The sequence below is a fragment of the Meleagris gallopavo genome, chromosome 22 (genome assembly GCF_000146605.3).
Source record: "Meleagris gallopavo isolate NT-WF06-2002-E0010 breed Aviagen turkey brand Nicholas breeding stock chromosome 22, Turkey_5.1, whole genome shotgun sequence".
In the NCBI taxonomy this organism is placed as follows: Eukaryota; Metazoa; Chordata; class Aves; order Galliformes; family Phasianidae; genus Meleagris; species Meleagris gallopavo.
This window is the reverse complement of record NC_015032.2, coordinates 6938413-6950855: the sequence shown is the minus strand read 5'-3', so window position 1 is coordinate 6950855 and position 12443 is coordinate 6938413. Positions and strand designations below refer to the sequence as shown.

Genomic DNA, 12443 nt, shown 5'->3' with positions numbered 1-12443 from the left:
TGCAACATGCACAACCTTTTCTCTTGCAAAGCAGGATTGGAAACAGATGCATGAAAATCTGTTCCTAGTTAGCAAGTGCTAAAGTTGTTTTGTAGAGGAAGAATGTATGCAAAACTTGCATTTGGGAAGCAAACTGGAAAGCAAAGATCGTGTGAAAAAAACCAGCACTAATCCATCTACCTCCTTGCAAGAACATTTCAGTCTTACAAACACCTACTCATTCAACACTTATGCTTCCTGCAATATGGCAGCATGCTAGACCTACGTCTGCAGGTCTGAATGGCACACGTTGACCTTCCTTCAAGTATGTCAGCAAAAATATTCTCATGCTACATTAAGAGAAACCTACCTGAAGGTCCCCACCGCCTTCGGGAATGATGCCTGCAAGACCCTGAAATTCATAAAAAGTGGTCTTTAAGCATATCTAGGCAAACAAAAGGAAGAAATATTATCTCCAGAAAATGCACCTTACAAACCCAGCTCGGCTGAGTTAGCACAGGGCAGATACCTTGCCACATGGTGTGAAACAGCCCCTGAACCTAGAGTGTTAGTTATAGCTGCATGTCCTCAAAATGGACATGGCAGACTCGAACTGGAGATGCACAGAATAGTCTGGGAAAGGTCCTCGAGCCTCAGACCACGAGGGCAGCAGTTTCAGGAGAGCAGCTGTACCTGGCCCTCTTTAGGGACTGGGGGAAGGCCAATATGGGGCCAATCTGACCTTGGAAAGAAACTCAGCCAAGCCAAGTCTTGCTGGTTTCAAGACTCCTTGCTGGCACAACAAGAACACACACCAACAATCTGGGCTCCTGTGGGAATCTGCCTGTGGCGGGGGCTCCCAGAGAGGGATAATGTCTCTGGCACACATTTTACCTTTAAGATACGTGCAAGCAGTAAACAAAACAAATAATAAACAAACAGGAAATGATCCACACACTGAAGAGCAGCTAGTGAAGTCACTGCTCTCCTGGGGCGCAGTGTTTACAGGTTGCTGAAACTCAGCCCCAACAGAAGGAGTGCTCCTGGTAATTGCAGCAAATAAAACACACACGTTCTGGCAGCAAGATGAAAATTCTAGACTCCCCATGGGAAGTTTCTCACATTCATTCACAACTCTCAACTTACGGGAGGTCCGGGTGGTCCAGGAGGCCCTGGGAATCCTGGCAGACCAGAAGGCCCCTAAAAAGAGAAAAAATATAAAGAATTTATCTTCTTTACCATTTAGACAAAAACATGAAGAGAGAGAAAGAATAGCTACCAAATGCCACTGCAGATTTGTGAATGTGAGGCAAGATATCTCAAATTAGCCTAAATGGCACCTTTCTGTCTGCAGAGGATTCTAGTGCTATCAAGGGAATAACAGATGTGTGTGCAAGGGAGTAGGATGGAAGAATATATTCTGTATCTACATCCCTGCTTCTACTGGCTCTGTACCTCTCCAGTGGAGCCATGGGCATCCAAAAATGATGGTATGCTTTTACAGAATGGGCTCCCTCCAATTAGACTCTTTCTGCTCAACCCTCTTATTGAGGGTGCTGAAAGCACATGCCAATGGGGCAGATCTCTCTTCTCGTGGCACTGACTGCTCTTTTGCTGTTACTCATTGTTGGTAAAAGACCTGTCTGCAAGCAGCTGCACACCAAAGCACTGCACTGTTGACAAGGCTGACCCTACACAAACTGATACAAGGGGGAGCATTGCCCGTGTGCATTTGTAGAGCTTGCAGTGCCTTGTGCATCATGCTTCCAGAACAGAGTAAGACAACAGAAATGAACTTCACTCTTATGTAGTTGTGGCATGCTTCATAAGTGGGAAAAACTCACAGGAGGACCCCGAAATCCATTTCCACCTGGAAGTCCACTGGGTCCTGGAGGCCCCTGTTGAACAGAGAAAAAAGCCTTACACCTTGGTGACCTCATGTAGCTGCCAAAGCCCAGGGGCAAACAGTCTGGCTGTATTCATTTGTCTAATTGCCCAGAGAAGCCCAGCCCCACACCCATCAACTGGTTTGCCAGTGCACTTCTTTCTTCTTGCTCCACCTTCCCATAGAGTTTTCTATTAGCATTGCTACACACTGCCAACATCTGCCCCACTCCAAGAGCCTGATGAACAAAAGCTGCTGCTCCAAAAATGGCCACTTCCAGCAATGACAAGGTTGCTCTGCCTTGAATCAACAGCAGTGATCAGCTGCATTAGGGTATGGATACACAGAAATGGTCCACAAAAGCTGCCAACCTGCAGGACTCCATATCTTCTCCAGATTAAAAAAAAAAAAGCCCCATCTCTTACATAGTAATTTAAACCTCTTTTTTTGAAAAGAATCTCATTACTTACTGGAGGTCCTGGTAGTCCTTTACCCTGGAAACAACATTTGAAAGAGATCACTTAAAAAATGAACATATAACAGGAGGAGCAGTACCTCAGAAAATGCTGCTTAATTTTAATTTTCCTTTCAGTTTTCATAGCACTCTCCTGCCCCCACTTACTGTAATTCATAATCAGAACACAGCTAGAGTCTTAATGAATCCTTTTGTTGCCTCTAGTAATTTGTATTCCTTTTACATCCTTGTTACCTATGAGACATCTCTAAACAAACCCACATACAGTGGTGACAGTGACACAGTAGTGGGACAGGGACATTTATGAAGAAAACATTCTAACTTATTCATCTGCTTTCCCTATCTTCAAACATTTGTTTGCTTTCTGGGACCTTATCTCAGCTGGCACCCACTGGCTGTCCTGTGATGTGAGATCCAGGTGTGGTTCAGGGAAGTGGGGGAACTGAGTTAGCTGTGGCCATCCAACAAAACGAGCACCTATGCACGTCGTGCTGCCACGTCTGGGAAGGGCTTCCATCTGCTGATGGCATTCAAATCAGCATAGCAAGCTCTGCAGTTGAGCTCAGCTTCATGGAAAAACAGATACTGATAATTGCTGGGGAAGGGTGTTAGCTTGTTTAGCATTAATTGAGTGTCTTTGTAGATGCAACAGCAGCTGTATTCAGAAATCCTTAGGCTTGATGCTAAATATGGATATACAGTTACCACTTGATTTGATGGTAAAGATTTAAGGGGGCTTTCTTTACAGAGACATCACTTCTGGTCGTTATGAACTTAGCCTGACTCTTCTATTATTCCATCAATATAGACATCAAAGCTAAATCTGACTTGCCAGTAGATACCAAGACATTTAACATAGCAATATGGATTTCAAAATGAACATAGAATAGTCAGTGGTGTTTGTGCAGCAAAACAGCTTGATATATGAAAGTTTGCTTCATTTACTTATACAATACAAAACACGTTATCTGACAGAAGGAAGGTTTCATATGTTAGTCTTCATCCCAAGTTAGGTGACTTTATAACATCTCTGAGACTAAGAACAGGCTCCACGTCACCAGAACAGCTCAAACACAGATATTTAAATACCTAAAATGATATTTTCACTCATTCAGGTTTAGATCTCTTGATTTGGGATACAAGGCTTCCCCCCCTTCTCTCAGAGCAGACTCTGGCATACAATGACCACCACCCTTACATGCACAGATCTGGGAGTTACTTACAGCTGGTCCAGGTGGTCCAGCAGGTCCTAATGCACCCTACAGAAATGAAACAACAGAGTGCAAATTAGCAGGTCGATCAGAAACTCCCATATGGTAAGACATCAGTGTCTGCTCTGCCTGATAATACTCTGCTTGGAAACTCCAGCAGCATCTGATAGAAACAGCACACAGCTGGGGATGCTCGGCCAAATTTACAGTTACAAGGACAGAAACCTATGGGTAATGATGATCCTGTTGTTATAAATTACTTGATTGAACAATATTCTAAGATAGTAGGGAGCTAAGCTCTGAACTTGCCCCAAAAACTTCCTCCCCCATTTGTTGGCTATGAACATCTAAACATTCACAAACTGCAATTCCATTCATTGAAATATTCATAGTACTTTCATGATGTAGATCCAGTCATGAAATTATCTGGAATCATTTACATGATTTGGATTTGTTCTAGTGTATATTATCACATCATACATCTCCCTGCAGGCAAAGGTTTTGATGGGGCAGCTTCTGCCTTCTCACTGGTTTCGTTGGCAAATCAACTCCCAATCTCCTTTTTGCCATTTAGATTTTTCCTCTTAAGATCACCAAACTCTAGTCAAGCTTATATCTTAGACTCGAATCATTCTTGAAATTGCTGACACAAAATTTGCTTAATTAAAGATGATAAGCTAGCCAGCTTACTCTCAACTCCTCTGCTGCACCGCAGGGCCTTCCTCAGCCTCTCACCAGCTGGACTGACTAAACCTGCTCTCCAAAAGTTCTCAGGATGCTCTACCAAACACGTATGGGGAATGATTTCCTGAGCTGGAAATAAGTCATATCCATCCCTAGGGCCACAGTGATACGAGGGCAGACCAGGAAAGCATCCCAGCACACGGCTGCTCACACTGTGATCCCAAGGATGACTGCAGCCTTTCTTATAATGTTGGGCATACCAAATGAGATTAGAAATGTTTTCACTTGTTAAATCTAAAGAGAAAGATACTGAGGAGCCGAGTGCCTCATTAAGAATAGCCTTGTGAGGGAAGGAGTGTAATCCAATCAAAATCAGCTCTGCTGCAGATGTCAGCTCATTCATTTTTCTTGCAGGTTACTCTGGTTTTCATCTGGTCACTTTTATCTTTAGGCTGAAGTCTTTATACACCAGTGCCTATGGGAAGAGCTGAGATCTCTCCTTGTAAAAAAAAACACAGAATTTCCAGTATCTACACCCTTGCAGTATACTCCTTAAGGGTGATTTACACCCTTAATCCTGCTCCCACAAAAAAAAAAAAAAACACAAACTGGATAGGCCCCTTCTGCTTTGCCATTGTTCTCAAAGTACCAAGTGCTGGTCTTTTCCCCTCCTAATATTGAGGGCGTGGGATGGAGCACTCAGTGGTGAACATTTTTGGTGCAGTCATGGATCACCAAACCCCTGAGCAAGCTGATGTGATTCCATTAAATCTTAATGAAAAACTCTAATTTACACCTCTGCTTTAATAACACTGACTCAACTCATTCTCCTGATAACAATGTTCTTTCTCTACTGAAAACAATCTTACCCCGATTTTCCATTTTAAAGCCATATGCTTTACAAATACACAACTATTGAGAGCAGGAAATTCTTGATTAATATGGCATTATGAGTTCATAAATAAATAATGCATAGCTAAAAACAGCCTTCCAGGAGCCCACTTCCATTTGCCAAACACCCTTACTGTCAGGCACTTCAGTTCAGAAATCCATGTCTATTCATAACAAGGCATAGTGCTACGCATGCATTCAATCCCACAGCAGTCAATGGACATCTTTCAGTGATTCCCAAAGGACCCAGCTGCGTTCTTAAGTGCGTGCAAAAGAAAGAAAGTCAGGATAACCATGCCGCCCTTTTAGAGTGATAAAGCTTTTAGAGCTTCTTTTCTTTTTCCAGGCTTTTATTAGTCCAATTAAAACGATTTTCCAGACAGATCACTGACCTTGAAAAACTCCCATAAATGACAACATGCCCCAAGTTTGCCCCATGCTGACAGACTGAGTTAAGAGACAGGGGAAATCACGTCAAATCAGAACACAAAGTTACAGTAACTCTGTGTGCTAGAACACTGTTTGTGTGCTCCTACCAAATACTTGGAGGGGAAGTTCTGGTGCCCAGGAATTATCTGCTCCATTACCCTGCTAACTCAGACTTCATAAGCTGAAGTAGGCATGGCCAAATGTTACCACTGAACGTGAAACAGGGGAACGGAACTTCTCAGTTCTCTGTGTGCTCCTCAACATTTCTATTTTAAAAATCAGAGCTCAGCTTCCTGAAGGTGGTGGAGTCTCATCACAGCCTGAGAGCTGTCAGGGTTTTGCAGTCCTTGAACTCTGGGCAGACAGGTTTGTCATAACAAGAGTGCAGGATGCAAGATTTTTAGTGCAGTGCTGATGAACAGAAGCTCAGAGCTGTGATCAGGATGCTTGGGTTCAACTTTCCCAGAGGCCAAGCTAATTTTGCCTTGCACATGGGAAAGGAAGAAGAGTGTATCAAAGACGCATGGCTGTACCACTCATTGCTTTAACTAAGACAGCAACAAAGAGAGTTTTGTGCTTTGGTTGAGTCTCTGGGGCAAAAAAAAAAGAAAAAAAAGATTGAGATATACTGAACATGCTAGAGAGGTCCACCAGCAGCACTACTTTCTTTTTTTAACCTCTACACACTGCAATCTGTGTTGAGCCCATCACTGCAGCCCTGAGTTCAAGAGAACCGTGGACCACCTTGTAACAACCCGTAATGACTTGTGATAGAAGAGAGGAGGATGGCCATGCTGGGTAAAATCTGTGCTGAATGGCTCAGCTACGCTGTGAGCCAGTGTCATAACAGAGGTCAATGTATCTTTCTGGCCCCATTACAGATGACCTGAAGGACACCTGTAGCATCACAGACAGCCATTTCTCTCTGTGGTGTCCTTCAGCAGAGCCGTAATACATACGAAGAAAAGCTTTTTTTTTCTTTCTATATCAACTAGGGAAATTTATTCCAAAGCAGCTAATAATGTCAACCACATGGACAGCCTCAGAATTAATAAAAGGCAAAAGTCTGAACAGCTAATGTAATTTTATCCATAACAGAACTGCAAAATCAGGCTGAAAATAGACCCAAATAGCTTCACTTTGATAAATGTTTTAATTAAGTCCATGGATTGCTTTTTTGGATGCTCAAAATACCACAAGAGATGTTCTGCACTGGTATTTGCACTGAAACTATCCAAAGCTCATTCAAAATCATGCGAAAGAAAGATGGATCCCATGCCTTGCACCTACAGAAAAACCATTTGGGTCTTCATTTCAAAGGTCTAAGCATTCTGCAAGGGTTCACAGATAAATAACTCGCCATCATCAATACCCCAGTGTCACCAATGCACAAAGGTAGGAGGAGTCATCGATGTAAGCAATGACAAAGTTCCATTTCAAGGCACTGGGGATGCAATGTGGTACTCACACGGTCTCCCGGAGGCCCATTTGGGCCAGGAGGGCCATCAGTTCCCGTTAAGCCCTGTGGAAATACAAGAATAAATGTAAAGACAGAGAAACACAGAAACAAGAGCTGTAGGAAACTCCTGTCACTGTCACATACCACCCGTATGTCAAACTTTCAGGAAAGCCTCTTCACTTCCCTCTGTAGTTAAACAGAAGACCAGAAGCAAATCACCTGTACTGTTCCCTATGCATTTTAAGTACAGATGAACACCACCAAGAGATCTTCTTGTTGGAGTTTACTGAGTTGCTGTCCCTCAGCTTTGCTGTAGAAGCTGCCTAAATGCTTCCTCTTAGCCTGAAGTAGAAGAAAATATGCTGGCTATGCTCTGTTATTATGGCAGTAAGTTGTTAAGCTGGGAAAACTTCACTATGTACAGTCACCTGTCCAGGTCTGAACAGAAAAAAAAAAAAAAACAACAGGCAAGAGAGCAGCAAGCTTCAAGCAAATAAGTAATACTGGATTTCCAAAATCAGGCTCAACTGGTTTGCTTTCAAAATGCCAACAGATGTTCCTATTTCTCCAGCCCTGCCTAGCACGCTTCCCAAGAGCTGCAATGTTTCATTGTAACTGTGCTGTCCTATCAGTTCTGCACCCCAAAATCACTCTCATACTGCTTAGTTCAATCTAAAGATGCTTTCAACTCTTAGAACTTCTCCTGATTTATAAGATGTACCTTCAGAACCCGCTTTATTTCTCCAGTAAATGCATGTTGATGAGATGCAGGAGAACATTCCTGTATATGAAATGCTTCAACAGCTTAAGAGAAGATGACAAAATACTCACGTCTACTCCAGGAAGGCCAGGCAGCCCAGCTTCACCAGCTGCTCCAGGCTTTCCAGGTGCACCCTTTGGTCCCTAAATCAGAAAACAGGCAATTCTTTATACCATAACAAATGAAACGTGTCATGCGTTTTGATGAAGATTACAAGATGGAGATTCATCTGTTGATGCGTTTGTTAATCTTACACCATACAACGTGGAAGAATTACCCCCAAGAGGTGAAATCTGTCATGAACCCATATCCAAATCCTAAATGTGTTTCAGTGCTTTAGCTCAGTTCTCCACAACCCTATTCACAGACACAGCTACCCTTAGGCTGCTCCTAATAGGAAGAAGAAAGGGATAGCATATGCAACACGAACAAAGGGACAGGATACGTGACCCAAAGCAGAGCTATGCCACACTTTTCACCACCACGTGACAGACTGGGAGTTGAAGCAGATCTAAACTGGCACCAAAAATAAACATGTATACATGGCTAGGTGCCAGTTTTTGTTACGCTGGTGATGGGTGAGCTGTAATTCAGGTACAGAATCATAAAATGGCCCGAGTTGAAAAGGACCGTCATGATCATCTTGTTTCAACCCCCATGCATGCACGTCCTCCTCTAGCAATGATACAAAAGAATTTGTTTCTCCCCAGAACCAGTGCTGAGTTAACTTATGGAAATTCTGCTGCAGATCAAGAGGAAAGGGAGCCCTAAGACTTAGCTCCTGTGCACTGCTTCTTCCTAAGAGAACAAATAAGTTGACATCAGCCAGGTAATACTTACTGGTGGGCCTGGCAAACCAGGAGGGCCCGGCTCACCCTGAATAAAAAGAGAAAAGACACCAGTGTTAGTGATGAACTTCTCCCTCCTGTTGGCTTCTTGTGACTGCAGTATGCACAACAGCCACAGTGCTCACACCTCCCTCCATGCCCACTCAAGATTTACCATGCTAAGGATGAAGAAGGTAATGCTATGGGATCCTGCTACCTCCTAAAGCAAGATGAGCCTGGATAACCCTTTTCACATTGCCAGTAGCAGTGCGGGAGGCTGAGCATGTGGGTATCACTAGAGAGTGTTCTGAACCATCCCCAACATCTGCATTTCTTTCCACATATGCTTAGGAACTGTTTGCACTTTGACTTAGCAGCAAGTGAGGCACAGAGGAAGCTGGATGGCTACTGTGATTTTCAAATATCTTCCATGACAAAACAGAGATGCTATGAGATCCAGGTATCCAGGACACACTACGAAATGGTGGCGTTACCAGAAGTTTGGGACTAACAAAAAGGGAAGAAAAGTCTCCAGCAACTTTCTTCATATGACTAAACCTGGACAGGAAAAGCAAATGAACAAAACGCCCAAGTGATTTCAACCTAATCCCACTGCACAACCTGGATGAAATCCAAGTTTTATTTAAAAAAATAAAGTATTTACTTTAAAAGTGCTCTTTTTTCTTTTTCTGAACCTAATGGAAACTGAATTATTGCCTGGAAGACAATATTTAAAAAGCCTCTGAATTGCTCCTTTCAGCTCAGCCATCCATAATGCCGTTCAGCAGCTCACACAGATCCCAGACAACAAGATATTTGTGTTTTATTGTCAGTCCCTGTAAAAAAACAATTGTCTGCAAAAGACAGGAGCTTGCTGAAACTTGACAGTCTCAGCTCAGTTCCTCGTTTTGTCTGGAGGCAAATCGTTTTGCTCCTCCACGTCCCAGTTTAGGTCCCTGGATGAGGACCTCTACTCCTGGCTTCAGGGTAAGTACTTTAATAGTGTGAGCAGCTCATTTCTTGTGGGTGAGGAGGGGGCACGGGGCATGTTGATATCCTGGAAGAGAAAAATCTGTATGGAAAAAGACTGCTTGCTAACTGAGCAAGGTTAGAAATAACCCATCCTTGCCATTAGTCTGATAATTAGGGGTTATTAGCAGTAAACAAAGGTGTGCAATTTATAGCACAGTTCTGCATTTACTGCGTCGGCAGCGGTGAAGTCCCTGGGCTGTCCCATAGACTGGCTTTGATTTGCTCAGCCATGGATTTACGCACTGTGCTGGTGGCTGATCAATGCTCAGACCAGAGGGACATTACACAGAGGTGGCATTGTGCTCTGGCTTGATGAAGAAACCCTTTTGCTGTTCATTACCCACAGACTTTCCATAAATAGTTATCGTGATCATAGGTGGGGAAGGTCCCTTGCCAAAGGAATGAAAGGAGCAGTTCTTCTGCAATGAATGGCTTGGAAAGGCAGCATCCCTCCTTCACCACACTGCATTTCCAACCCTTTGCACATTTTTTTCCCCCTCACTCCTGTGACGGCATTCCATACAGCGAGGTCACAGCATTAGTAAATGCTGTTTGGGACCATCTTAGACCTTGATCCTGCCATCAAGGACCCCTGAGGGACTCTGCAGGAGCTCCAGAACTTCAGTCAGATGAATCAAAGGCCTAATAAGTGTTTATGCCCTTAATGCCAGATCACTGGGAATTAGAGGCAAAGGTTGTCAGCAAAAGGAAGTGCTCCCCTGGGTGCTTCATGAGAAGGAAGTCAGTTTACTCTTTCTTAGCAAGCCTGCATTAAAGTCAAGCCATGAGATGAAAAGTGGGAGGAAAAAAAAAAAAACAGAGCTTGATTTTTGAACAGCAACAATTGCTTATTAGCAATTTGGGGAATTACATTCCTAGAAATAATTCACAGGAACTTGGCACTAATTCTTTTGATCACAACATGCTGTTCCTATTCCTGGGAGGGAGATTTTGTTTGGTGCTATGTATGAAATGTGAAGCACGTTAAAGGCTGTAATTATAAAGATTTCAGAGGAACTGAATACTGCAGCTCTCAATGAAAGGAAGGAACAACAGCAGCAGCTTCTAGAAATTGTACGTACGGGGCTTATTCCAAGATATTCTGACTAACACAGTTGCATTTTGAGCACCACTCATGGCTTAGGGCCTATGGTACGGAACCACCGAGCACTTTGGCATCACTCATCAATCTCAAAGCAACTCTTCCCACACAGCATCCTTCCAAAGCCATCTGTGAAGCTGATCCAGCTGGAGTGGCCTACAGAATTCAGACAACTTGCATAGACAGGGCCAGAAGAGTTCTGACTGTGCTTTAAAAAAAGCTGCACCATTACAGAAAAACAATGAAGTGCCTTCATTCCTTACAGAATTGACAATACTACTCAGGCTCCATCCATTGCCGCATTTTATATGGCATAACTTTTTGGAGGGTACTGCCAGAAAAACAGCAGCCCTTCAACTGGAACACTGCATGAGCATCCTCAACACCAGCCACAGCTACAAGTCTCTTTTGTGCAGTTCTTTAAAGGTCTGACTGCCTAATTGAACGACAGAAGCTATCTCTGAACAGCTGGCTTCACCTCATGTTAACAGGGCACCTGACTCAACCTGCATCTGAATGAGGGCTGTAGTTTGTGCCTGTTCGAATGGCAGACTGCTCCCACGAAGGCAGAATTCCACGTCTGAAGGTGGGACTGCAAGACTTGTTGCTTCAAACACTGTACTCAGCGGTTTGATTTACTAGGACTAAGTTCTTCACAATAATTAGATGTTAGTCCTGTCCCACTTGCAACTTTCTGAAGCTTTTAGCAGTGGATAAAAAGGTGTAGATTCACTCTATAAGTGTTTCACCAGGTTCCTATTTCCAACAACCATCAGAAGCAATGCTGATGAAGCTCCTGAATAAGGTGTAAAATATGCTGTAGAAAGGAGCAGAACAGCAGGGTCACAGGGATTTGTTTCCTTCCAAAGGCTGTCACCTAGAAGTTGATTACAACCTGAAGTCTGAAGGGCTTTGTCCCTCCCAAATTCTTCTGCATACAAAACCAGTCCCTATTCCACCAAAGTCTGCAGGCCACAGACTCCATGGGCTCCCTGCAGCTGCAAGGAATGTGTTTCCTTTGCCCTCCTCCCCTTAGGCCTTTTATCACAAAGAACAGCAGGGAGATATCAGCTCTGAGCTTCACGTGCTACAAAACCAGAGTGAGATTTCCAGTAAAACAGCTTCCTTTAGTTGAAAGGACGCTTCAGAGGGAATAGCTGCAAATCAATGAGGTTTTCTCTTCAGACCAGCATTGCTCACACAGCCTCTATGAAAGCTCACCACTGCAAACAAAAAAGCTCCTTGTTCACTGCTTACCAGGGAGCTAACGTATATCTTTTTTTTTCCCTTTACATTCTTATCCAAAAGAAAATGACCTGCAGGGAGTAAATAGAGTTTTTCAAGGCTGCTAAAAGGCCCAATTGCAACAAGCACTACTCAAAAGGAGCAACAAAACGGGAAACTGGTCTTCTGTATTTGATACCATGCTGCTGAACATTGATCTGATACTCTAACCCACTGTCACCTACACAGCAAATACAGTTCTTCTCCAACAGAGTCACAGAAGCAATGTTTTATTTCTATGGAGACAGCTATTAAAGGCAATAGGACAAGATTTTTTTCCCGCTCTGATATCTCCTGGGGTACACAGCATTCTACCTACACAGGACACCTACAGAACTGCCCCTTGAAATAAAGGGTTTTTTTGCTGTTTGTGCCACTGAAAGCAACTCATGTCTGAAAACCAGTGGGCCAGATTCTGACTTTGC

General features: G+C 43.4%; 1 protein-coding gene across 1 annotated transcript in view; it reads right to left on the bottom strand.

Annotated features, from left to right (window-relative positions):
- The window catches only part of COL9A3 (collagen type IX alpha 3 chain), a 35822-nt gene that overhangs the window by 18095 nt on the left and 5284 nt on the right, over positions 1-12443 (bottom strand). The window contains exons 3-10 of the mRNA XM_003212026.4: positions 8614-8649; positions 7845-7916; positions 7023-7076; positions 3563-3598; positions 2335-2358; positions 1824-1877; positions 1126-1179; positions 350-391 (exon numbers count right to left, since the gene is read on the bottom strand). Of these exons, the coding sequence (XP_003212074.1) occupies positions 350-391; positions 1126-1179; positions 1824-1877; positions 2335-2358; positions 3563-3598; positions 7023-7076; positions 7845-7916; positions 8614-8649 (372 nt within the window). The remainder of the gene's footprint in view (positions 1-349; positions 392-1125; positions 1180-1823; positions 1878-2334; positions 2359-3562; positions 3599-7022; positions 7077-7844; positions 7917-8613; positions 8650-12443) is intronic.